General features: G+C 43.8%; 1 protein-coding gene and 1 pseudogene across 1 annotated transcript in view; both read right to left on the reverse strand.

The window, feature by feature from the left end:
- The window catches only part of LOC714675 (leucine-rich repeat-containing protein 37A3), a 31,465-nt gene extending 6,694 nt beyond the window's left edge, over positions 1-24,771 (reverse strand). Inside the window, exons 1-10 of the mRNA XM_077972162.1 lie at positions 23,962-24,771; positions 22,873-23,790; positions 21,944-22,515; positions 20,144-20,215; positions 17,273-17,344; positions 14,712-14,783; positions 13,999-14,079; positions 10,759-10,830; positions 10,093-10,167; positions 1,825-1,943 (exon numbers count right to left, since the gene is read on the reverse strand). Coding sequence (XP_077828288.1) covers positions 1,825-1,943; positions 10,093-10,167; positions 10,759-10,830; positions 13,999-14,079; positions 14,712-14,783; positions 17,273-17,344; positions 20,144-20,215; positions 21,944-22,515; positions 22,873-23,790; positions 23,962-24,771 — 2,863 coding nt within the window. The remainder of the gene's footprint in view (positions 1-1,824; positions 1,944-10,092; positions 10,168-10,758; positions 10,831-13,998; positions 14,080-14,711; positions 14,784-17,272; positions 17,345-20,143; positions 20,216-21,943; positions 22,516-22,872; positions 23,791-23,961) is intronic.
- On the reverse strand, positions 4,902-5,998 carry LOC100425205 (endophilin-A2 pseudogene; annotated as a pseudogene).
- Positions 24,772-27,097: the final 2,326 nt, after the last annotated feature.

A 27,097-nucleotide genomic window follows, 5' to 3' on the forward strand; every position in this document is an offset into this window, starting at 1 on the left:
GAGGAGAAACACACACCCAATCCTAAACCTACGAAATGGCAACAACGAAAGGAGAAAAAGACATCTTTTGAAAACATGGCCACCTACTTGGAACATTCCATAGTGTGACATAGAGTAAGTCTGCTTAGGATTATTCCATTGATCCCCAGGGGCCAGTTGCCCAGTGCTCAGTCAAAGCTCAAGGTTGAAGACAAGTGCTACCATGATGACCTGATGAGCTGGCCTCTCTGCAGGCTGCTCCATACCCTGTGCTGTCCTGACTCAGATGCAGAGAGAGAGCACAAGGCTCCCTCTCTCCTTGTCCTTGGTGTACCTGTGTTTTTGCTACCATCACAGCTGAATGCAGTGGAAGGCAGTCCTCTGAGAGGAGCACGGTAGAGATGCTAATGTGGAGAGCCCCTCCCATTGCTGATAGACCCTCATCTGGCACACGCTCCACCCACCCACCCCATTCTCTGGTCCCACATACTGTAGCTCCATCACAGAAGACGCGACATGGAAAAAACACCGTGTCCACCCTAATTCTTTTCTTAAATTTGGGCAGGGATTCAGGGTGTAGGTTAAGAGGTTTTTAATTTGCCAGATTGTATGCCTATGTTGTTAAATATACAATGAATCTATGGTATGACAGCAGTTTCTGGATAAACATCACTTGAGGTCCTAAAATGCAGAAGGGAAAAAGCAACTTTTGTCAGATGCCTACTTTGCTTTCATTTCATCTCTAATATTTTGCATGCAGAATCATCCAAAGCTTCTGACTGCATGAAGGTCAAGTGTGCCCGTGTGCAGCTGATTTTCTTTTCCAGAATTAAAAGTATTTTGGGTGGTGCTGAGGGTCAGAGGAAGAAGTAAAGATTGTGAGAAAGGAGAAACACGGGCTTGGGGAGAACCCAGGATTGGGACAGAAGACCTGGCACAAGGTACAGCACTTAGCACCTCTGATCTTGTTTTTCCTCATCTGTAAAAGGAGATTACCAATGCTTTTCTGCCCACCTCCTGGGGAGAAGGGAAGAATATAATTGGTAAAAAAAAGTTTTGAAAAATAAGCAACATTTTCTTTAAATAAGTAGCCAAGCATTATTCATCATCCACCCCATATCACTGGTAGATACCTGTATTCAAGCTATCTGGACATGAAAGCAGTCACATTTTAGAAGTCATGAAGTTGGTGCTAATAAACCTAATCTACAGAAAAACTCCTGAAAGCACTTGAGCATTTGTTCTGTGAATAGAAAGGTTTGAGATTCAGAGCACGTTCAGAGTTGGATGGTCTAAGCTTGGAAAATCCCTCATTCCATTAGAAGAGCCAGGTAGCAATTTCTGGTTATGGAACCAGAAGCTCTCAGGCTTCAAATAAAATAGCATCACTTGTACTCTTATAAAATTGTGAAAACAAAAACAAAAACAAAACTGGATCTACATCTGTCCTATAAGGCCAAGAGTACTTGAGATCTCATGGATATAAAACCAGCTTACAAACTACATTGCACTGTATGAAGAAATTATCACTGGGGGCAAAGCATCAAGCACAGAGCACAGTACACAGTGTGTGGATGTTAATGTTATTCCCTAGTCTTCCCATTCCTTTGTCTTGGTCCTTTATGAATATGGAACAGTTCTATTATTACATTTTCTAATAATAACTGAGAACCTGACTCTCAGCAAGGGAATAGTTCAGAAATTGAGGGAGTTTAACTCTGAATGAGTAAATAAAAATAAAGCAATTATATCATTACTTTACAAATTTATCAATTAAAAATAAAAAATTTAAAAACAAATACTTAAAATAATGTAACAATTGATCACCAGGCAATTTGGACTCACGACAATGTATGGTGTTTGTCAGACATGCACTGTTGCAATGCAGCTTGACTGTCTTGCAGACAACCTCAATGCTATTTTTAAATTGGCAGAGGCAGCAGGCCATATGGCTAGGTAAGATCCTATAGATGAAAACAGAGAACAATAAATTAGTGGTAAAGTGGCTGAGTAGGTAAAGGAGGCAGGCCAACGCTACCAGAGGGCTGGGCGAAAAGGTGTTATTGAGGCCTGTGGACTGAACAGTTGGGTAGGAACTAGAAGGCCAATAGGAAGGAGGACAGAGGTGCCCAACCGAAGGGTAAGCATGGCAGTGAGTATGGTATGCCTAGAATAAAGGTGGTTGGGATTAGAATTGGGTGACACTGATCAGTAGTTTAATTCAGAAGTATTTCTTCCCAACTCAAAAGTCTCACTTTGGGCTGAAAGTACACAGGAAGAAGGTAGACTTCTAAGAAGAGTCTGAGTAAGTCCCCAACTTCTGGAGGCCCTTTCTCAATTCCTTTTGGGAGTGGGAAATACTAGAAATTACTCTGCGCATTAAAAATAGTTTAGGTCAACCTGGATTGTGGGGTTAAAAAGTAACAGAGATTGCATTGGTCAAATCTGGACAATTTGAGCATTCAAAAGAATAACAACAATAATAAGCTATAACATAATTAATATATAAAAAAGAATCAATGAAGAATGATATTAAAAAAGAAAGAAGGGGAGTTCTTTAATGAAATAAAGCCAGATAATAAATGTGGAAGGAATGACAGAATTTTAAAAGTGTCACTTTGTAACCACCAGTAATAAAAATTGATTCAGACAAGGATTATCACTGATGGACAGCTGGGTGAAAAGACATCTGAGAACAGGATCTTCAGTGATCTCAAAGTACCACCCCACAGATTATTTATTAACTATGGGTAAAATTACTTTTTTTAAAAAATGAGACAAGGTCTCACTCTATCACCCAGGCTGAATGAAATACAGTGGCAAAATCATAGCTCACTGCAGCCTTGACCCCCTTTTAACTTCCCTTTTAACTTCATCGATTTTTTCTTGTATTTCTATATCTAACATATTTTCCAGCAAGTACAGCTTTCTCAATTTACTTTCGTAAGTTGAGTTGTTGGATGCAGGTTGAAGAGAGGGGCCCTTTGTATTGTTTTTCAAAATACTCAGGGGCCTGTCTCCATGACAGGGGGTCATGGAGTTCGAGACCCCCTCAGGAGTTCGAGACCAACCTGGGCAACATAGTGAAACCCTGTCTCTACTAAAATCTCGAACTCCTGAGCTCAAGCAACCCTTTCTCCTTGGTCTCCCAAAGTGCTGGGATTATAGGCACGAGCCCAGAGGTTTTGTTATTCTTTTCCTGCCCCCAACTTTTGATTTTAAACATTTTCTTCTTTTTTCTTTAAGCCTTAGGATGGCTGGGAAGCATTTTCAAATGGTCTAATGAACACCTGTATAACTTTCATCTAGAATCAACAGTTGCTAATACTTTGCCACATTTGCTTTCCATGTGTGTATCTCTATACATTTTCTGGACAAGCCATTTGAGAGTCAGTTGCAGACATAATGACCCTTCACCATTAAAGACTTCAGTGTGCAGCCCCTAAGAACCAAGGCATTCTCCTACATAACCAGAATACTATCATCACCCAATGGAACTTAATATTATCATTGTCTACTATGTAGTCCATATACACATTTTCACAATTGTCCTAATCATATCATGGCTTAAAAAATTAAGAATCCAATTAAACATCACCAAACATCAGACATTACATTTAGTGTTCATGATTTTTTTTTTTCTTTTTGTAGAAAGACATTTAATACTTCTGTTTACAAAATTCAGGCACACATTTCACTTTGCCCTGGACCGTGTCCAAGGCTGTGTGCTCATCTCTGCCAGGGTGTCTGTGCCCTTCATGTACTGCTGACAAGGTGGGTGCAGAGCAGAGTCTGGGGTCCAGAGGCTTCAGGCTGGGCCACAGTGGGAGAGGAATGTGAATGTGGCCCAGTCCAGAGGACCCCCCATTTCATCGATTTTGGATCGGGTGACAGAGGAAGCAGATGTTGGGGCTGCGGACCTGCTGGTCTGGGCAGGGGTCTGGAGACCCCGAGGCTGCCTGCTGTGGCCTAGAGGAGATGGTCAGGGCCACTTCCCACAGGGTGGGGTGGTAGCGGCTGGGAAAGTGGAGGCCTGGCCACCAGGAGCTTTAACATTTGCTCACTGGAGCCTTTGTGCTTGGCCCTCAACAGCATGGCTGGGGCTGTGGTCCCGTGCGAAGTGTGCTGGGGTGTATGTGGGTGGTTGGTGGTGGCAGCTTGTGCCAGAGTGACACAGGCCTCCGTGGCCCTGGCTGGGGGCAGTTGAAAAGCTGAAAAGGTACTTGGCTTTGTGAGGGAGGGGCTTTGGAGGCGGGGCTCTGAAGGAGGCTATGTTCTCTGTCCTGGGGCAGATCCCAGCTGGCCTCTGTCCCCGGGCTGCAAGCTGACAGCAGGCAGGGGAAGCAGTGAGGCCCTCTGCCCTGGCCTTGGGGAGAAGGAGTGCATGTGTGAGGTAGGGGTGCAGTGGCCCTGGAGTGGGGCCAGGGCCCATCTCCAGCACCAGGCTGGGACAGGATTTAAAACCAAGGTCCTGTCTCTGAGCCACCCCACGGGGACGCTCGATCTTATCCTGTTAAGGCCACAGGACTCGAGGGCAGGCAGTGGGCCGGGTCCCTGTGGGGTCAGGATGGAGGTGGGTGCTGCCGCGGTGGAACATTAGTGTTTGTGAGAGCACCTTAGGGTTAGCCCCGCCTCGGCCAGCTGGGCAAGGAGTTGGGGAGCAGGGAGGAGGCTGGCGCAATGGAGTAGGGAAGGGAGCTGTCACCGTTGGGGGTCAGCGCCAGTGTAAACAGGCGTCCCCACTCACCCAGATAAGCCCCCCACCCAAGTGTGGCTCCCTGCTCAGGGAGTACCTCGAGGACCTGGGACTGGGTGGCACCGGCAGGCTCGGATACCATCCTAGCAGTAGGAGCCTGGTGGAAGGCAGAAGACCCGGCAGGGGGTGCCGCCCAGTGTGGACAGAGGGGCGGGGCACTGGCGAGTCACTGCGGCAGGGGCACGAGCGTGTCCATGTAGCTGAGCAGGAAGAAGCCCGACTGGCCATCCAGCATGCCCTATACCAGTTGTAGTTGATCTGGTTGGTCAAGGTGATGACGTCACCCTCATGGAAGCCCAGCTCCCCATGGTTCTAGGGTTCGAAGTTGTACAGCACCTTGCAGCTCCGCTCGTCTAGGGGCAGCATGCTCCTGCTAGGAGTCCAGATGGGCTTGTCGGAAGATCGGAAAGACGAAGCTGCGATCTTGGGGACTGTGGTGCTGGGGAAACCCCCGTTGGACTGCTCAGGCTCTCCGAGGTCAAAGGGCTCCCGGGACTTGGGCTTATACTGCCGCTTGGAGCCTGAGGAAGCTTCCTGCATTCTGCGCTTGGGCTTCTCTGCCAGCTTGTCCGGGATCTGCACGGCCCGCTGGTAGCAGTCCAGCTGCGCCTCCACCAGGGTTGAGAGCTGACTCACCTGCTTGATATTGGTCTCCAGGAGGTTGTGCATGCTGGTTTCTGCCACCTCCTTGGACTCCTCAAACTTCTCCAGCACCTGGCGCAGCTCCTCATTGGGGATCTTGCCCTGCCACTTCTTCTTTTAGTTAAAGTCCAGGCGGTGGCCCTCCAACTGGTGGTGCTGGATCTCCTTCAGGTTGTTCTCGCACAGGTTCTGGAGGGGGTCAATGAAGTTCTGTTTGACCTCTATGTCCAGGGAGTCCTTCACCTCCACCAGGTGCTTCATGGACTCGCCGACATCCAGCAGTGTGTCACCGAAGTTGGACTCACCGCCCAGCTCCTTCAGGTGGCAGATCAGGCACTCGCTCAGGAGCCCCTCCAACTGCAGATAGCTGGGGTTCTTCACCTGGCCCCAGATCTCGGACACCATGTTGAGCATGGTCAGCTTACCTGCGAGGTTTGGGTTGGGCTGCAGGTACTTGATGGTCCTGGCCAGCACTTCCGTCACTGCCTTGCTGGTGACATCCACCTTCTTCTCCATCTCTTTGAAGTCATCATCCAGCTTGGTCCCCTCAGCCCCTCCCACCTTCTCACTGACCAGCTGGCTTGCCTTGTAGAAATGGTTCTTCAGCCCCACCACCGACATGCCCGTTGCCGAGCACCCCACAGGGACCGTGCCAGTGACAGGCTTCCAGGCGCCGCCAACCCTCTGCCCGCCTCAGCAGCCCCCGTCGGCACCGCCTCTGCCACGTGCTTGCCAGCCCCAGCGCCGCCTAGTGCTCATGATTTTTCAGTCTCCTTCAATATAGAACTGTTCCCAGGATTGTTTTAAAGTATACTGACAAATCTTTGAGACTATAAATGACCTGACGTCTACATTATCCTTACTTGAGAATGGTAATTTTTCAATACGCCATTAAAGATCATTACACATGAGCCAAGACTCAAATGCACTGGCCTACTTACTTTGTATATCAATGTGTAAACTCCTGAAGACTTCCAGTAATGAACTCCCATAAGGCAGTTAGTTCAATGTCTTTATGGCCTCGGTGACAAATGGTTACAGAGAATGAGAGCTTTTTTCCTATCCACTAATGGTCAAGAAAAAAGCAGACAGATCCTCACTGTCTTAGAGAACCAAGTGAGAAAGCTGGTCAATGAAGAGGACTTCATCCAGAGAGGAAGGGATCTAGCTGACAGGGAAGATGCTGCAGGAGGCTGAGGGAAGTGAGGCTAGAGCAATAAAACAGATCTGACAATGTGGTCAAGATAAGAAAGTGACCTGACAAAAATTAACAGAGTGCGAAATGAAGGGCCCTTTCCATGCTAATCTTGCATACTGCCCTCAACCAGCCTTAGCAAAACAGAGTTTCTATTTAGTTTGCCATATTGTGGGGTGGTGGCACTATTTAAGTTGCAGTCAGTTGTGTAACAAACTCAGTAGGGCCCTGCAGAAATATATACATATATACACACACACACATATATATACACACATATATACATATATATATATATATATATTTTTTTTTTTTTTTTTTTTTTTTTTTTTTGAGACGGAGTCTTGCTCTGAAGCCCGGCCTGGAGTGCAGTGGCCGGATCTCAGCTCACTGCAAGCTCCGCCTCCCGGGTTTAGGCCATTCTCCTGCCTCAGCATCCGGAGTAGCTGGGACTACAGGCGCCCGCCACCTCGCCCGGCTAGTTTTTTGTATTTTTAGTAGAGACGGGGTTTCACGGTGTTAGCCAGGATGGTCTCGATCTCCTGACCTCGTGATCCGCCCGTCTCGGCCTCCCAAAGTGCTGGGATTACAGGCTTGAGCCACCGCGCCCGGCCATATAATTTTTTTTTAAGACAACGTCTTGCTCTGTCACCCAGGCTGGAGTGCAGTGGTGCCATCTTGGCTCACTGCAACCTCCACCTCCTGAGTTCAAGTGACCCTCCCACCTCAGCCTCCCTAGTAGCTGGGACTACAGGCATGTGCCACCACACCTGGCTGATATATATATATATACACACACACACACACACACACACATATATACATACACACATATACATATATACACACACACATATATATATACACACACATACACCGTACACACATATCTGTATATATATATAACTGCAAAGAAGGCCAGGCATGGTGCCTCATGCCTGTAATCCCAGTACTCTGGGAGGGTGAGGCAGGAGGATCACTGAGGCCAGGAGTTTGAAACCAGCCTGGGCAACATAGTGAGACCTCGTTTCTCCAAAAAATAAATATACAATTGCAAAAAATATATATATATATATACCTCACACCATATATTCAAATTAACTAAAAACGGATCATAGACCTAAATTATAGTATTTCTGGGGGAAGACATAGGAGTAAATCTTTTCCACTTTGGATTAGACAACAGGTTCTTAAAGATTTCTTAGGTAAAAAACAAAAAAGCACAAATCATATAAGAAAAAATTGCTAACTTAAAGCTGATCAAAATTAAAAACTTCTGCTTTTCAGAAAACACTTTTAGTTTAATTATTATTATTAATTTTTTTTTTTTTTTGAGACAGAGTCTCATTCTGTTGCTCAGGCTGGAGTACAGTGGTGCAATCTTGGCTCATTGCAACCTCCACCTCCCAGGTTCAAGCACTTCTTGTGCCTCAGCCTCCTGAGTAGCTGGGATTACAGGCGTGTGCCACCACACCTGGCTGTAGAGATGGGGGTTTTGCCACGTTGGCCAGGATGGTCTCGAACTCCTGACCTCAAGTGATCCACCTGCCTTGTCCTCCCAAAGTGCTGGGATTACAGGTGTGAGTCACTGTGCCCAGCTAGAAAATATTTAGAATGAAAAGACAAACCACAACCTGAGAGAAGATATTTACCAAACACATATCTAAAAGGCCTTGTTTTTTGTTTTATTTACTTGTTTAATTTTTGAGATAGTATCTCATTCTGTGACCCAGGCTGGAGTGCAGTGGTGATCACAGCTCACTGCAGCCTCGACCTCCTGGCTCAAGCAATCCTCCCACCTCAGCTTCCCGAGTAGCTGGGACCACAGGTGAGCACCACCACACCTGACTGATTTTTATATTTTTGGTAGAGACGAGGTTTCACCATATTGCCCAGGTGGTCTCAAACTCCTGACCTCAAGCAGTCCTCCTGCCTCAGCCTCCCAATGTGCAGGGACCACTGTACCTGGTTCCTGAAAGGACCTGTATCTAGACTCTATAAAGCACTCTTAAAATTCAATAATAATGAATCTCTCATGGGGTTACAGGAAAAAAAACCTCAATAAAAAGACTAATATCCAATTAAAATATGGGAACAGATTTGAACAATTTAGTAAAGAAGATATTTGCACATGAATATTCAACATCACTAGCTATTAAAGAAATGCAAATTAAAACCACAATGAGATTCCACTACACATCAAGCAGTAGAAAGGCAAACATTTCTTTAAAAACTGAAATATAAGAATCTGCTGGACCGGGCCAGGCATGGTGGCTTACGCCTGTAATCCCAGCTCTTTGGGAGACCAAGGCGGGTGGATCAGGTGAGGCCAGGAGTTTGAGACCAGCCTGGCCAACAAGAAGAAAGCCCATCTCTACTAAAAATACAAAAATTAGCTGGGTGTGGTGGTTCGAGGCTATAATGCCAGTTACTCAGGAGGCTGAGGGAGGAGAATCGTTTGAACCTGGGAGGCAGTGGTTGCGGTGAGCTGAGATCTTGCTGCTGCACTCCAGCAACGAGGCTCTGTCTCAAAAAAAAAAAAAAAAAAAGAATCTGCTGGGCCGAGTGTGGTGGCTCACACCTGCAACCCAAGCACTTTGGGAGGCCGAGGTGGGTGGATCAATTGAGGTCAGGAGTTCGAAACCAGCCTGGCCAACATAGTGAAACCCTGTCTCTACTAAAAATACAAAAATTTGCTGGGCGTGGTGGCATGCACCTGTGATCTAAGCTACTCGGGAGGCTGAGGCAGGAGAATCGCTTGAACCTGGGAGGCGGAGGTTGCAGTGAGCCTAGGTCATGCCGCTGCACTGCAGCCTGGGTGACAGCGAGACTCCATCTCGGAAAAAAAAAAAAAAAAAAAGCGAAGTGAAAGAAGCCAAACACAAGAGGTGACACGCTATATGATTTCATTTATAAGACATTCTGGAAAAGGCAAAAGTATAGGAACAGAAATCAGATTAGTAGCTAACAGGGGCTGATGGTGGGGGGAGGGGATCGACTACAAAGGGATACAAGGGGCCTTTTTGAGGCAACAGAAATGCTTTATATTGGGAATGTGGTGGTGGTTATGTAACTATACATTTGTCGGCCGGGCGCGGTGGCTCAAGCCTGTAATCCCAGCACTTTGGGAGGCCGAAGCGGGCGGATCACAAGGTCAGGAGATCGAGACCACAGTGAAACCCCGTCTCTCCTAAAAATACAAAAAATTAGCCGGGCGCGGTGGCGGGCGCCTGTAGTCCCAGCTACTCAGGAGGCTGAGGCAGGAGAATGGCGGGAACCCGGGAGGCGGAGCTTGCAGTGAGCCGAGATCGCGCCATTGCACTCCAGCCTGGGCAACAGCGTGAGACTCCGTCTCAAAAAAAAAAAACTATACATTTGTCAAAACTCATCAAACTGTACCCTTAAAAAAAAGGGTGAATTAAATGAAAATTATATATCAATAAACCTGACTTAAAAAAATAATAAAACAAAACTAAAGAACCAATTAAGTAAAAATAAATCTAAGAAAAAAATAACTTACAGTTTTTCCAGTTCAACAGTCATCGTGAGAATGTTCTTAAGTGTTGCAAGTGGGACTTGAGTTGTTCCCATGTCTCTGAAGAAGAAAGCCAAAATATTCATGATATGAACCCCAATAAAAAATTCTGTACTTAAAAAGATAATTCAAAGACATGTGATTACTTCAATATTGGCTTCTCTATAAAACAAGCCAGCTCAACAGTTTATTTGCCGCAGAATTCCAGAGACCTCTTATTAAAGAAATTTGATTTACATCATCAAATTAATGACATTCAAGAATAGAACTCACACTTTTTTTTTTTTTATCATTTATCTTACTTCTCATTTCATATTGCATTCACCCATCTTGATTATTTACCCTTTTCTTCCTTTTTAGAATAATGAACACCTATTCTTCTTTGCTTTCTTGGTTAAGTAATATTCTTCCATGTGTCTACATGTTCCAAATCTATACAGGTTCTTCAACACTGTTCTCTTTCCCTGCTGGCTGTCTTGACCATTACACATCCTTTCTTAATCCTTTTCTTTGCCAATAACTTTTTTCAATAACTCAGTTAAAATTTAAATTATGACTTTTTAGCCTAAATGCAAAATACTTAATCTTTGATGAAAAATTTAAAAAGAGCATAAATCATCTCATAACTCATGAAAGTACTACAGTACTTACAAATATTTTAATGCCGGCAATTTAAAGAGATACGGATCTTCAACAGTTGTCAGAGGATTGCGATTGAGAATTCTGAAAAATGCAATATAATTAAAATTATCTGCATTTTCAAAGTGTGAAATTGCATAAAAAGTTTATATTCATTTTTTGGTATGGAACTTGTAGGTAAAAAAAAAAAAATCATTTTCTGTTTTTACCTAATAAATCACCATTAGACTTCATAAAGCACTATTCCTTTGGGAACTACCTAGATCTCTAGAAGATAAAGTAGAGGAGAGAAACAGGGGAAGAAATAGAAAAAATTAAAAAAAGTGGACAGCAAAGAAAAAATATGCCACAGAATTTTTCAGGTCAAAAACCCTGGAAGTGACTATGTTGGTAGGAAGCCCCGACTCTGTAGGAAACACTATTTCTAGTGTCCACCATAATTCAGGTTGCTTGTCCATAATTCAAGTTGCTCATTTTTGTTGTTGTTGCTGTTTTGTTTTGTTTTGTTTTTTTGAGATGGAGTCTTGCTCTGTCACCCAGGCTGGACAGCAATGGCTCTATCTTGGCTCATTGCAACCTCCACGTCCTGGGTTCAAGTGATTATCCTGTCTCAGCCTCCTGAGTAGCTGGGATTACAGGTGCCCGCCACCACTCCCAGCTAATTTTTGTATTTTTAGTAGAGACTGGGTTTCATCATGTTGGCCAGGCTGGTCTTGAACTCCTGACCTCAGGTGATCCACTCCCTTCAGCCTAGCAAAGTGTTAGGATTACAGGTGTGAACCACTGTGCCTGACTGCTTGCCTTTTATCTTTGCAAAGTTTTTCAAATTCATGGTTTAATCTGCACAGTTAAGGAAAAAAATAGGACCAATTCTTTTGCTTTATAGCCAAAGAAAAAGGGATAAATCTAAGAGAAGGAACGGGTCAAAACCATACTCCCATCATATACTCCCACTTGTCTTCTTGTATGACATCACAGCCTTTGTTACATTGCATGTAACCACCTGTCTACTTGTCAGTCTCCTGGACTATCAGCTCCTTGAGGGCAGAGACCACATCTTATTCTCATTGTCATCCCTGTGCCTGGCATGATGTCTGAAATTTACCAGGCATTTAATAAATGTTTATTGGGCCAGGCGTGGTGGCTTATGCCTGTAATCCCAGCACTTTGGGAGGCTGAGGTGGGCAGATCACCTGAGGTCGGGAGTTTGAGACCAGCCTGACCCACATGGAGAAATCCCACCTCTACTAAAAATATAAAATTAGCTGGGTTTGGTGGTGCATGCCTGTAATCCTAGCTACTTGGGAAGGCTGAGGCAGGAGAATCGCTTGAACCTGGGAGGTGGAGGTTGTCGTGATCCAAGATCGCACCACTGCACTCCAGCCTGGGCAACAAGAGCAAAACTGTCTCAAAAAAAAAAAAAAAAGTTTATTGAATAAACAAATGACATTTTGTTTATATGTCAATAAAATGAATACATTCATTTCGATGGGATTTTTTATTCCAAAATGCTGCAATCTATTTTCTTTTTAATTCTTTTAAGTGAACAAGAAAAAGAAAAGAAACAGGAAGAAATAAAAGAAAATCAGCCTTTACATTAACCCAAGAATCATCACTATTGCAGAAATTATAAAAATAATAATTATTACAGTGAGTATCTGTTGGGCTGCTAGGTGTTTGTGATCGGTATTTCACATTTAATCCTCACAACAACCTTATGTGCTAGATATTATTGCCCTATTTTATAAATGAGGAAACTGAGGTTACACAACTTGTCCTAGGTCACCAAGCTATTGAGAAGCTAAACTGCCGGGTGCGGTGGCTCACGCCTGTAATCCTAGCACTGTAGGAGGCTGAGGCAGGCAGATCACCTGAGGTCGGGAGTTCAAGACCAGCCTGACCAACATAGAGAAACCCTATCTCTACTAAAAATACAAAATTAGCCGGGTGTGGTGGCGCATGCCTGTAATCCCAGCTACTAGGAGGCTGAGGCAGGGGAATCGCTTGAACCTGGGAGGAAGAGGTTGCGGTGAGCCAAGATCGTGCCATTGCACTCCAGCCTGGGCAATAAGAACAAAACTCCATCCCCCCCCCAAAAAAAAAGAAAAGAAAGAAAGAAAAAAGAAGCAAAGCTGTAATCTGAACTCGTGCTTAATCTGTAGGAAGAAAAAGGGTTTACTTTAACTTTACGGGTTTTTACATTTTTCTTTTCTTTCTTTCTCTTTCTTTCTTCATTTCCCTCCCTCCCTTCCTTCTTTTGAGTCAACATTTCCATTTATTGGCCAGGCATGGTGGCTCATGCCTGTAATCCCAGCACTTTGGGAGGCCAAGGCGGGCGGATCATCTGAGGTCAGGAGTTCCAGACCAGCCTGACCAACTTGGTAAAACCCCATCTCTGTCAGAGTCTCGCTCTATCACCAGGCTTGAGTGCAATGGCATGACCTCAGCTCACTGCAACCTCCGCCTCCCGGGTTCAAGCGATTCTCCTGCCTCAGCCCCCTGAGCAGCTGGGATTACAGGCACCTACCACCATGCCCGGCTAATTTTTGTATTTTTAGTACAGACGGGGTTTCACCACGTTGGTCAGGCTGGTCTCGAACTCCTGACCTCAGGTGATCTACCAACCTTGGTCTCCCAAAGTGCTGGGATTACAGGCATGAGCCACCACCACGCCCAGCCTTCATTTATTTTTTATAACTTTTATTTTAGGTTTAGGGGTACATGTGCAGGTTTCTAATACAGGTAAATTGCATGTCATAGGGGTCTGGTGTACAGATTATTTTGTCACCCAGGTAATAAGCATAGTACACAATAGGTAGCTTTTTGATTCTCACCCTCCTCCCACCTGCCACGGGAACAACAGCTCCCCAGTACCTGTTGTTCCTTTCTTTGTTCATATGTACTCAATGTATAGCTCCCACTTGTAAGTGAGAACATGTGGCTCCCAAAGTGCTGGGATTACAGGCCTGAGCCACCTTACCCAGCAACAAGGCTAATTTGAGGGTCACTTGTTTGATGCCTTTTCTTGCCCATGCCAAAGGTCAGAACTAGCACAAGCAGAGCAAGTCATATATAAGCTATGTACGTCTCTTGGCCTCTTTGTACCTTAGTTTCCCCATTTGAGAAAAATGAATGGATCTTAAGACATCCTTTTCAGAGTTCATAATGGAATTGTACCCAGCTAACCAATAATTGTATGTATTTTTATACATAAATAGTTGTTTACATGTATTCATCTTCTATTTCACTTACAACTTGTGTAAAAACTGCATTCCGTGCCAGGCCTGAAATGTTCCAAAGCTCAGTTCTGTGAGTAAATTGCAACCAAGATTTCTACAAAAAAAGACACAAGCCAAAATAAAAAAAAAATTTCAGAACATTTATCATTTGCTGTGATTCTAATTTATATAGGATGGAACATAACCCTAATCCTTTCTCTATGCACTAAGGAAATCTCACTGTGGAAGATACTGGCTTATGATTTATACTTTAGCATTGCACATGTGGTGTATTAGCTACAAAACAGTGAATGCTCAGTAAATACCTGTGATAAGTGATCTTTATTTCTCTAGAACAGGATTTCATAACTTCAGTACCATCGACATTTTGGACTCTATAACTGTTTGCTGTGGGCATTTGTCTTGTACCTTGGAGGATGTTTAGCAGCATCCCTGGCCTCTGCCCACTAGATGCCAGGAGCACACCCACAGTTTTGTCAACCAAAACTGTATCCAGACATTACCAAATGTCACCTGAGTACAAAATCACACCAGTTGAGAACCACTGCTTTCTCATGATTCACTATGATCTTTGTAATTCTCACACTAATCTTTGCTGAGACAAAAAGGATTTGCTATATAATTTTAGTAGCTTCCTACTGGTAAAATTTTAATCGTATTTCAAAGAGGTTTATAATTAAGTTTTATAAAAATTCCAAATGTAATCAAGTTATATTTGTAACTTACATATATTGCAAAAATGGTAGTGGTTCAAATGTATGTCTTTCAATAGACTGTATTTTATTGCAGGATAAATCTCTAGGAAAAAGTAAAAGAAAAATATTGCCTTGATTAGTTATTAGAGGTTGATTAGTATGAATAATAGCAAGAGTTTAGAATAATATTGAATACACATTTTTCATCTCAACTCTAAATGTCTCGACTTGTGTTTGAACTTTCCAGAGCCCCTAACCCTGCCCATACCTCTCCTAGAGTCTCACCTTCATGGTTTTCATAAATAGAATATACATCTTAATAGACTTTGGAATGAATTTTTCCTGAGAGCAGCAGACTTGATTAGATGCCCTTTTGTAGTCTCATCAAATCCTAGATTATGAGCTCAAAGTTTTTACATATAGTTTCTAATACTAAAAAAAATAGCCTCACATTTATACACCTTCCTAGTTTAGGTCTGTTTTCCTAAGCCAGTTCAGTATCAGAAGAAATAAAAGACATCCTTTCACATCATTTGAAAGGAAGTTACCCCTTTAACTAACACATAACTTTGAACTAATTCAAATCATATTCATAGAATCAATTTCTATCATATTAATAGAAACTCATTTTTGGTTTTATATTGCTTTAATATTTCATGAAAGCAATTTCTTCAGTTATACAGTGATGGGGCTTGTCCCTCCCTCTTTACCTGGATGGTGTAACGCTGTCTGGTTGATGTCTCCATCTCTAGTCTCTCCCTTCCTAAACTATCCTGCACACAGTCATCAGATAAACTCTCCAGAAGTGGTTTGCAAAGACCAGCATCTCCTGGGAAATTATTGAAGATGCAAATTCTTGGTCCCACTCTAGACCAACTGAATCAGTAACCACGAGGGCGGAGTCCGGAACTGAGTTCTAACGCGCCCTCTCAGTGATTGTGATGCAGATCTATCTACAGCACTGCTGTGGTAACACAGTTCCCCATGATGGTTCCTCAGCTGGGCATTCAAAGCCCTAGAAGATCTGGTTCCAATTTCCTACTCTCCCTCCTTGTACTCTACAGGTACTCATGGCATTCCTCGAACACTTTCCTGTGGTTTGCCCTTCTCCCATTTTCCTTTTGCAAGTTTAGAATATTTTCCCTAAGATGTCTGTCCGATGTTACACAATGGCCCTTCAAAGTCCTATTCAAATGGCATTGTTCTAGTAACATCTTCCTGGGTCCAGATTGAAGGCATTTTCCCCTTTTCTATGCTCCAGAAACAATGTATCCCTCCTCATGCCCACATCCATTTCTTCTTTTTAATGTAGTTATTTTTTATCCCATTTCTTCTGAGCATAAACTCCTTGCAAGCATGGACTAGGTTTTGCTCATCTGCATTGCCCACCATGTTTAAAACTGACACATGGAAATAAAGCAAATTCAAGTATTTGTTAAATAAATGAATAACTGGGGGAGTAGAAGGAAAATGACTATTTTAAAGGAAATGTAGTTTTATTACTTCATGGCCACTGTAGCACTTTGGCATCCACTTGAGGGTCTTTATATCCACTTGCCTTAATTCCTCTACATTTGAAAGAATCTGTTTGCAAAACAGCATCACTAATGAGCTTAATAAGGATTAACGACATACACACCTCTATGGACAAAGGATAAGAATCAAGCTTCCATAGCAATGAACATAGTATTTTCTTGTCTCTAACCAGACAGAAATACTATGCAGGTATCCCTTTCTTGGTAACAGGGCTGGGGAGACAGTTATTTTGTAGTTGGTGAAGAGTTAGGGGCATTTCTGGTATGCTTCTTAGTGTAAACATTTCTAGCTCTACCACTTAACCATCATTTTAAACATCTGTTTTCATATAACAATTCCTGAAATGAAACCCTTAATACCAGTCTATTCTATTGGTAGCTTAATATTCTTGTTCTATTATTTATACAATTCAGCTGATTTTTAATATTTACTGTTAATTCATATTAAATTACCAAAAATTTCTGGATTAATGATGTTCAAATGAATGTAGGTGGTCTATATTTTCTTCTCCTTTAGGCAACAATCTGAAGTTAACTTTAATTCCTTTCATCCTACTAAACCAACTTTTTCAAATATTTTTTTGTGAAAGTCAGACAGTAAATATTTTAGGCTTTGTGGGCTACATATGATCTCTCTCACATATTTCTCTTTCTTTTCTTTTACTTTCATAGTCCTTTAAAAATGCAGAAAGCATTCTTAACTTAATGGGCTATTTAAAAATAGACCATAGATTAGATTTGATCTATTGGTTGTAGACTGAATAGAAGAAGATGGTGTGTGAACCCTTATAAAACAAGGTTCATATGAGTGTCAGTCACTGCTCAGATCTTCTTACCATGTGAAACTTTTTTCTGTCTGCATTTTGTCTATATAATTTAAAAACTGAAAATGCACAGGACATAGCTAATGCTAGAGATGGGCTGAGACCCTATACAAACCTACAGAATTGCAGAATTTTATTGCTGGAAGAAATCTTAGAGATTATCTAATTTGAACCCCTTATTCATTTTACAGATAATACGACTAAAAACTCATAAATGTGATTAACTAACTTACAAATACTGGAGGGATAGCAGGCCTTCAAATGAATCTTTATGTAATTCAGTCAAATAATTTTCATTGAGAATTCTGGAAAATGAAAAAGTTATTTCTAGATTAAAATGCAAAGTACAACTATTTGCCACACAGGACTATGTCCTGCATGTAGGGGAAAGCTGGGTCATGGTCATTTCAAGACGGTGGTATCTGCTCTGCTTTCATTCAAACCTTTCCTTACATTTTCCTTGTTGTGTCCATCTCTGTCCACCACTACACACACACACACACACACACACACACACAGGCACACACAGGAAAGCGCACACACACACAAGCACACCCCTACCCACTCTTCCCACCAAACTGCCTCCTCTCTAGATCCCAAAGTCCCTGTTAGAATCCACCTCTGGGTGGCACCAAGATCAGCAGAACTTCCATTTTCTCCTCTTTTCCCAAACCTAATGAAAGCCCCACATGGAACCATGTCAGGGCTGCAAGTGAAGCCATTCAACCTTTTACCCCCATCAAAAAAAATGTGAGAACTACAATGTGCATACAGTGTACAGGACATCAGTGTTCTTTGTATTTTATTTAATTTAATTTCTGAGACAGGGTCTCACTCTGTACCCAGACTGGTCTCAAACTCCTGGCTCAAGTGATCCTCCTGTCTCTGCCTCCCAAAGTGTTGCGATTGCAGACATGACCCACCTCACCTGGCCAAATATTCAGTTTAATAATTAAAAAGGAGATACCCATATTGTTACAAAAGAACATTGCTAGCATCCCAGAAGCCCCAGTGTGCCCCTTTCCAATCAAATCCCTCTCTCTAACCCAAATTAGGTAACAACTATCCTGACTTTTGTAATAATTGTCTTGCTTTTAAAATGTAGCTCTGGCCTGGCATGGTGGCTCATACCTGTAATCCCAGCACTTTGGGGAGCCAAGGCAGGTGAATCACCTAAGGTCATGAGTTCAAGACCAGCCTGGTCAACATGGTGAAACGCTGTCTCTACTAAAAATATAAAAATTAGCTGGGCATGGTGGCAGGCACCTGTAATTCCAGCTACCCGGGAGGCTGAGGCAGGAGAATCGTTTGAACCCAGGAGGTGGAGGTGGTGGAGGTTGCAGTGAGCCAAGATCGTACCATTGCACTCCAGCCTGGGCGACAAGAACAAAATTAGGTCTCAAAAAATAAATAAAGCAATTCTCCTGCCTCAGCTTCCCAAGTAGCTGGGATTACAGGCACCCACCACCACACCTGCCTAATTTTTGCATTTTTAGTAGAGACGGGGTTTCACCATATTGGCCAGGCTGGTCTCAAACTCCTGACCTCAGGTGATCCACCTGCCTAGACCTCCCAAGGTGCTGGGATTACAGGCGTGAGCCACCGCACCTAGCATGTGTTTTATTTTTAATTTAGAACTCATGTATGGCTTGTCTATGTAAGTTGAACTGGTAATGTGACACACAAACTGTTGTGAAAAATGCCAGTTACTTCGAATGTAAGCATTTTTTCCAAAATCATCTGTGTCTAAATCAATTTCTTCTACAAATCAGTAAGAAAAGGATAAAACAATTCAACAGGAAAAAGAACAAAGGATAGAATACTCAGAGAAGAAACACAAATGTTCCATAAACATATAATGATATTTAATTAAATTCATGAGTAATCAGAAAAATTCAAATTTAGGTGGAATCCCTTTTTCATCCATAACATCAACAAAAAGTTGGAGAATACCCAGCGGTGAAAAGGTGTGGGGAAATGAATGATGTCATCTCCCCACACATTTTCACCGCTGGGTATTTTCCAACTTAGAGTAAGTTGGCACAACATTTTTGAGGGCAATTAAAATTTTATATCTACATAGTCTTCACTTCAACAATTCCATTTCTAGGTATCTATGCTACAGGAATACTTGCCCATGTTCACAAAGAAGCATGTACAGGGATTTCACTGCAGCAATGCATGTAACAAGAAAACTAAGCATAATCTAAACATTCATCAATGGGGGAATTATTAAATAAACTATGATGCATCCAGACTATGGATGATTCAGGAGTTTAAATGAATGGGGTCACCATCTGAGTACTGGGAAGGAAAGAAATCTAAGGCATATCATGAAGGGAAAGAATCAAATTGCAAGATGTTACCATTTATGTAAAGAAAAAAGATTTTTAAAATCACACAGCAAATCTATTTTGCTTTATGTAAATATGTATGTAGGCAAATGGGAAAAAGTCTGGAAGGATGTACACTAAATGCAGAGTAGCATTACCTCAGGGATGAGGGAGTAGGGCACAAGGAGGGTTTTTGTTATACCTGTTATTGCATTTTTACACATTAAAAATAGAATCGGGCTGGGGGTAGTGGCTCCTGCCTGTAATATGAGGATGTTAGGAGGCCAAGGTGAGAGGAGAACTTGAGCTCAGGAGTTCAAGACCAGCCTAAGCAGCATGGGAAGACCCTGTCTCTACAAAAAATACAAAATTGGGTGGGCGTGGTGGCATGCACCTGTGGTCCCAGCTACTTGGGAGGCTGAGGTGGGAGGATCGCTTGAGGCTGGGAGGTGAAGGCTGCAATGAGATGTAATTGTGCCACTGCACTCCACCCTGGGGGACAAAGTAATATCCTGACTCTGAAAAAAAAAGAGGAAAAAAGAGAATATAACCATGTATTATTTGTATGATAAATAAATTTAAGTTGCCTCTTAAAGAGAGCCTACCAAATTTAATTTTAAAAAAACCATAGGATTGCAATCAACAGAGGCTGATTTGGGGAATGGAGGGGAAATATCTTTTTTCAGAGGTATTGACCTCAAAATTCTGGACCGAGAAGGATCTTACAATGCAGTTAGTTTTCTGTCATATTCAGAGAGAATATATACTCACAGTTTCTCGGTCCAACTGTATGCTTTCCATACATTTCCATCAATGTGAGAAATATAGTTTCCTTGGAAATTTCTGTGAAGAAACACAGTTTATATCCTTGAATAGGTAGGAAAAGAATGAACAGGATAAGTAAAAGAATCGTGGCAAACTTGTCAGGGATATTCAGTTACAGAAAATAACACCTGCTTTCTCATTTCCAGAGCTATCAGCTTCCCAGTTTGCACAATTCATCAAGAAACAATGCGGGGCCACTGGCACAAATGATGAGGCATCTCCTGGAAGCTTAACTTCCTATCCGTCCCATCTCTTGGACAGACGATGCCAGTTAATTACTTTGAATGTAAGTATTTTATCAAAAAGCACTTATGTGTCTAAACAAACTCCTACAAATCAATACAAAAATGGTAAATAATTCAACAGAAAAAATGGGCAAAAGCTTATCACTATCAATAAATAAGTAGAAAGAAACCCTATGCCAGGTAGCACCAAAGCTTTGCCCTCTGCTGAAACATCCTAGGCTTTTTCTTTCCACTCTTATTACAACCCATCTGATTTGGCCCCTTCACACTTGACTCCTACGTTTTGCGAGACCTTTCTATGTTGTCTCCCTGAAATAAGCTATTCCTTTTGGGCGCTCTACATATGGATTCTAAAATAATCCTTTGCATGTCTACACTTGAACATAAAGCAAAAAACAAAATAAAATAATTCTCCTGTTTTAGTAATTTAACCTCTCTTGCTTGGAAACTTTCAATGGCTTTCCATACCTCACTGTGTAACTTTCAAACTCCTATAGCTGATAGTCAAGGTTTTACATAATCATATCTGCATTGCTCCCTCACCTAATTCTTTGCAGCCAGATTGGTCTACTAAATTCCAACCATACCTGTAGCCATGCCTTTGCCTAGACTGTACTCCCATTTTTTTTCTATTTAACAAATTACAGCTAGTCTTTAAGACCCAAGTAAAGTTTTAGCTTATCCATATAGCTTTCCTTGATCTCCGCACCTCAAGGATCACAGATTCTGGTAAATTCTAGTACCGATAGTATGCATTTTCTTTTAGTGATTAATTATATATACCTCCCTTTTTATGCCTATTCTATTTCTTCCCTCCTATCATTTTCATGTTCTGGAGACAGTAGCATACTTGGCCCTGGGTTTGACACAAAACGAGTGCTACATATAGAAAGCCAGGGACAACGATGAGTTGTGGACATAACTAAAGGACTGAGTAATCATGTGAACAGCCAACACTCCTACATATGCTAGGCACTGATGAAGTGTTTCATATATTCACTCACCTACATTTCACAACAATCCTATGAAATGGGAACTAGCATAACCCCCAGTTGAAAGGTGAGGAAACTGAGTCACAGAGCAGAATAACTTGCTCTGGGTCACCAACCTAATAAACAGACCTGGGTTCAACCCCAGGTAGCCTGGCTCCGGAATCAACTCTTAACCACTTAGAGCCTCATCACTGAAATCGGGAGAGGGACAGGCTGCTGTAAAGAGGGTGAAGCAAAAATGGGAGGAGAGCAGTGGTTAAGCAATGATGTGATGGGGCTAAATAAAAATGGATAAGAAAACGAGTAAAAGGCTAGAGTAAAAGTAAAAGACTGGAGAAGGGGCCTAACATTAAAGGAGAATGAGAAGGGAGAGTTGACAAGCAAAGGTGAAAGCAGAAAGTCAGTTGTCAGTATGGCTTGGGGAGATAAAGAAAGCCAGGAAGGCCTCCAGGAAAAGGCTGCCATGTCAGGCAGGAGACAGAGGACAATTGGGGAAAGGTGATTCTTACAAGATGGTGAAGGTGCCATTGTAGGTGTTGGGCTCTGGCACAGGCACTTGGCGGAGCCTCTGCTTTGGGCTGAGATTAACACATGACAGTGTCTCATCTCCGCAGGTACAGAGCTCACATATGTTGGTGCTTGTGGAGGCCTTCTGTTCCTCTGATGCAGTTAAAGCCTTATTTTGGGCGTGACTTTCAGACTGTACCAGTGAATCCCGAGTGGGTTCTAGTTCAGTATGTGGACCTGTGACTTCAGTCAGGCTTTGATGCAGAGTCTGAACCTGGTCTGAATGAGAAGCTGTAGTCGTCTCCAGGGCTGTAGAATGTCCAGTCTCTGTAATGGGCTCTGGAGTTACAGCAAGCCCCGGGTCTGGAGGCTGAGTTGAGGTCTCCTCTGTGGTTGGAGATGGTTTAACCTCTGTAGTAGGTTCTGTAGTTATGGTAAGCTCCAGGGCCAGAGGTTGAACTGTGGCTTGAATCAGGTGTGAATGCTGAGCCTGACCCTTGTCTGAAGGTGGAAGTGTCACCTCAGGGTGTTCTGGAGGAGGAGCTGTAGTCATCAGGGCTGTAGAAGGTTCAACCTCCGCAGTGGGTTCTGGAGTGCTGGTAAGTCCCAGGTCCAAAGGTTGAACTGTAACGCTGGGTGACATTGGATGCTGAGCTTCATCCTGACCTGGTGTTGGAATTGTTACCTCTTGATGTACTAGAAGTTGGGGTACAACTTTCTTAGGAGGCTGAGTTGGGGTCTCCTGCATGGTTGGAGAAAGTTCAACCTCTGTTGTGGATTCTGGAGTGATGGTAAGCCCTAGGTCCAAAGGTTGAATCGTGGCTTGAGTCAGGTGTAAATCCTGGGTCTGAACCTGGTCTGAAGGTGGAAGTGTCACCTCAGGGTGTTCTGGAGGAGGAGCTGTAGTCGTCAGGACAGTAGAAAGTTCAACCTCTGTTGTGGATTCTGGAGTGATGATAAACCCCAGATCCAAAGGTTGAACTGTGGCTTGAGTTAGGTGTAAATACTGAGTCTGAACCTGGTCTGGATGTGGAAGTGTCACCTTAGGATGTTTTGGAGGAGCTATAGTCTTCTTCAGGGGTGTAGAATGTTCAGCCTCCGTAGTGGGTTCTGGAGCGATGGTAAGTCCGAGGTCCAAAGGTTGAACTGTAACGCTGGGTGACATTGGATGCTGAGCTTCATCCTGACCTGGTGTTGGAATTGTTATCTCTTGATGTACTGGAAGTTGGGATACAACTTTCTTAGGAGGCTGAGTTGGGGTCTCCTGCATGGTTGGAGAAAGTTCAACCTCTGTCACGGATTCTGGAGTGATGGTAAGTCCCAGGTCCAAAGGTTGAACTGTGGCTTGAGTCAGATTTGAATGCTCTGGAGGTTGAGCTACAACTACATTAGGGAGCTCTGGAGTCTGAGCTGGGGCCTCCTGCTGGGTTAGAGAAGACTCACCCTCCTCAGCGGTCTGTGGATGCTCAGCTGCAGCCTCCTGCTGGGTTGGAGAGGGGTTCTCATTATTAACAGGTTCCGGAGATTGAACTGAAGTCTGTTGAATTGCTGAAGGTCCAGCCTCTTCCAATGACTCTGGAGGCAAAGGTGGGCCCCCATGCTGGGTGGTGGGAGGTTCTACATCATTACCTGGCCCTGAGAGCTGAGCTGTAGCCTCCTGGGGGACTGGAGAAGTTCCCACCTCTGCACTAGGCTCTGTTGCTATGGTGAGCTGCACATCTGGAGGCTTAACAGAGACACTGGGCAAATCTGAATGCTGAGTCTGATGGTGACCAGGAGGTGAAACTGTGACTTCATGATGTTCTGGAGGCTGAGCTGGGGTCTCCTGCTGGGCTGGAGAAGATTCAACCTCCCCAGAAGACTCAGAAGGCTGAGCTGGCTGCTCCTGCTCACTGGGGAAAAGTTCAGCCTCTATAGGAGGACCTGGAAGCTCAGTTGGGGCCTCTTCCTGGATTGCTGAAGGTTCTGTCTCTTCTGGAGGCTGAGCTGGGGTCTCCTGCTGGGTCTGAGAAGATTCAACCTCCCCAGAAGACTCCGAAGGCTGAGCTGGCTGCTCCTGCTCACTGGGGGAAAGTTCATGCTCCATAGGAGGACCTGGAGGCTCAGTTGAGGCCTCCTGTTGGGTTGCAGAAGGTTCCGCCTCCTCTGGAAACTGAATCGGGGCCTCCTGCTGGGCTTGGAAAGATTCTGTCTCATTGGTAGGCTCTGAAGTTATGGTAACCTCCACGTCTGCAGGTTTAACTGTAATGTTGGGCAAGTTATAATGAGCTTGATCCTCACCTGGAGGATGAACTGTCACCTCATGATTTGGTTCAGTTTGAGCTAGACTTTCCATAGAGGACTCTGGAAGCAGAGCTGGGGCCTCCTGCTGGGTTGAAGAAGGTTCTACCTCCTCAGGGAGCTGTGGAAGCTGCCGTGGGGCTTCTTCCTGGAGTGAAGAGGACTGGATGTCTTCCAGGGTCTCTGGATTTTGAGTTTTGGGCTCTTGCTGGAATTCCTCAGGGATCCCTGAAGGCTTATCTGAGTTCACCCGGAGTTCTGGAGGCAGGCTGCTGGGATACAGTATATCCATATTTGAATATTCATCTTGCAGAATTCGGGGAGTAAGCGTATAGGGAGTCTCCTGTGGGAGATCAGACAAGCCGGAAGACCAACGTTCAGTAGGTCCCAGGGTGTTAGAGGTCAGCTGGAGCTGGTGTTTGACCCACTCCAGAGGCTGAGCCTCCTGGACTAGTAGCCACAGGAGTTGCCACGTGAGGAGGAGCCGTGGGCCCCAGAGAGGTAGCAGGGACATGACAGGCGCTGGCGCCACGCACTGAGCGGGAGTCATTCTGGCAGCCCTGAGACCATCACGCCTCTGATAAGTGTGCGCCCCGCCCCGTCTTTATGACACCTTTATTTATGTCACCTTTTTTAGGCTCCAGTCTAGATCTGCTCCATGTCACCAGGGCAAACTTAGGTCACAATCCCTCCTAAGCCCCGCCTCCCACCCCGCCCGGCCGGAACACCCCTCCCCTCCCCTTAGGGAGGAAGGATTTGGGCCGCAGACCCGGGTGGTCCCAGGACTCCAGCAGCCTGTTGTGGTGGGGTGGGGGCGCGGCAGAACTTCCCAAATAAGTCAGGGGAGCTCACTTCAGGATCTTCAGAAGTGCTAGTCGGGCTCTGGCAGCCTGAACTCTTCCTCCTCCAAGGTGAAATCCGAGCATACTCTTGCTTTCAGGGAGAGCAACTGAGCTGCAAAATGGGCGCCAGTTCGGGTGGCAGGCACAACGCACATTACAGTCATTTATTCCAAAATGTTGCCATTTTCGCTAAACTTTCGGTATCTTTTGTTGCATGTTTTGCATGTTTGATAATGAATTCACCATCCTATTAGGTAGGGGCTACCAGGGAATAAGCGAGGACTCCACATTTTCTGTAGGAGGGGTGTTGGGGGTGGGCAATTCAGTCTGGGAGAGAAGGCTTTAATCCCAGTGAAGAGCCCTTTGCACTAGCCTGGGAGGAGGCTGAACTGTCATCCTGCCTTGACTCAACACAGCCATTACCCTAGAAGTTACAGCGCCACCCTTCAGAGATCTACCCTGTGTGCACACATGGAGGAGAGGCTTAGGCTGTTGAAGTCAGCATGTTAAATAATTTCCTGAAATTCGACTATAACTAGGACCCAGCTGACTTCCCCCACAGCCATTCTTACCTATTTTATTACTGTCTGGCACAATTATCAGCATGTAAACTCCAAGAAGGTGCTTCATCTTATTCCAGTGCCTAGCAGAGGCACAGGGTGCATAGTGATGGTTTTAAAATTGAAGGGGGGCCAGGTGCGGTGGCTCACACCCGTAATCCTAGAACTTTGGGAGGCCGAGGTGAGTGGATCACTGAGGTCAGAAGTTCGAGACCAGCCTGACCAACATGGTGAAACTCTGTCTCTACTAAAAATACAAAATTAGTCAGGCATGGTGGTGCATGCCTGTAATCCCAACTACTCAGGAGGCTGAAGCAGGAGAATCGCTTGAACCTGGGAGGTGGAAGTTGGAGTGAGCTGAGATCACAACACTGCACTCCAGCCTGGGCAACAAGAGCAAAACTCCATCTCAAAAAATTAAAATAAAAAATAAAATTGAAGGGATTCCAAGATTCACCTCACTTAGGGATGGATCTATTGTTATAATTAGATTTGTGAAATCAGTGCTGACTTCCTCTCACATTTCATAGGAACCTAGACTTCTTAAAGCTTGAAGTTTACTGGGTGGGTTTTATTTAAATTGAATTAAAATAATTATTTTACAGGGAAAAACTTCAAAACACATTGCAACTTTGGGGTGAAAGTTAAATATAACACCGTAGCCCCAAATTAAGTTCCCATTGAAATGAAACTTTTGCTCCTTTAAAAAAAAAAATTCATAAATAGTAAATAATGACTGTTTTCTTTTGAGATTAATTTAGAAACTTATTCCCTATTTAAGAGCTTTCATATGCAGTCATGCGTTGCTTGCCATGTGAGGAGCTTGAGAAATGTGTCACTGGGTGATTTCACCATTGTGCTAACATCATAGTGTATACTTACACAAACCTAGGTGGTGTAGCCTAGAGTACACCTAGGCTATATGGTAGGGCCTAGGACTCCTAGGCTACAAACCTGTACCCTATGTTACTGTACTGAATAATAAAGGCAATTGTAACACAATGACAGGTATTTGTGTATGTAAACCTGGAAAAGTTACAGTTAAAATACTGTATAAAAGATAAAAACAGGGCTTGGGTGCAGTGGCTCACACCTGTAATCCCAGCACTTTGAGATGCCGAGGTGGGTGGATCATCTGAGGTCAGGAGTTTGAGACCAGCCTGGCCAACATGGCGAAAACCAGTCTGTACTAAAAATACAAAAATTAGCTGAGTGTGGTGGCGCGTGCCTATAATCCCAGCTACTCAGTAGGCTGGGGTAGGAGAATCACTTCAACCTGGGAGGTGGAGGCTACAGTGAGCTGAGATCGCGCCGTTGCACTTCAGCCTGGGCAACAGAGTGAGACTCCATCTCAAAAAAACAAAAAAACAAAACACAAAAATGGTATACCTGTATAGGGATAGCTCCATCATAATCTTATGGCACTGCCATCATATATGTGGTCTATTGTTGACCGAAACATCGTTTTGCAGCA

Source organism: Macaca mulatta, chromosome 16 (assembly GCF_049350105.2).
Source record: "Macaca mulatta isolate MMU2019108-1 chromosome 16, T2T-MMU8v2.0, whole genome shotgun sequence".
NCBI lineage: Eukaryota > Metazoa > Chordata > Mammalia > Primates > Cercopithecidae > Macaca > Macaca mulatta.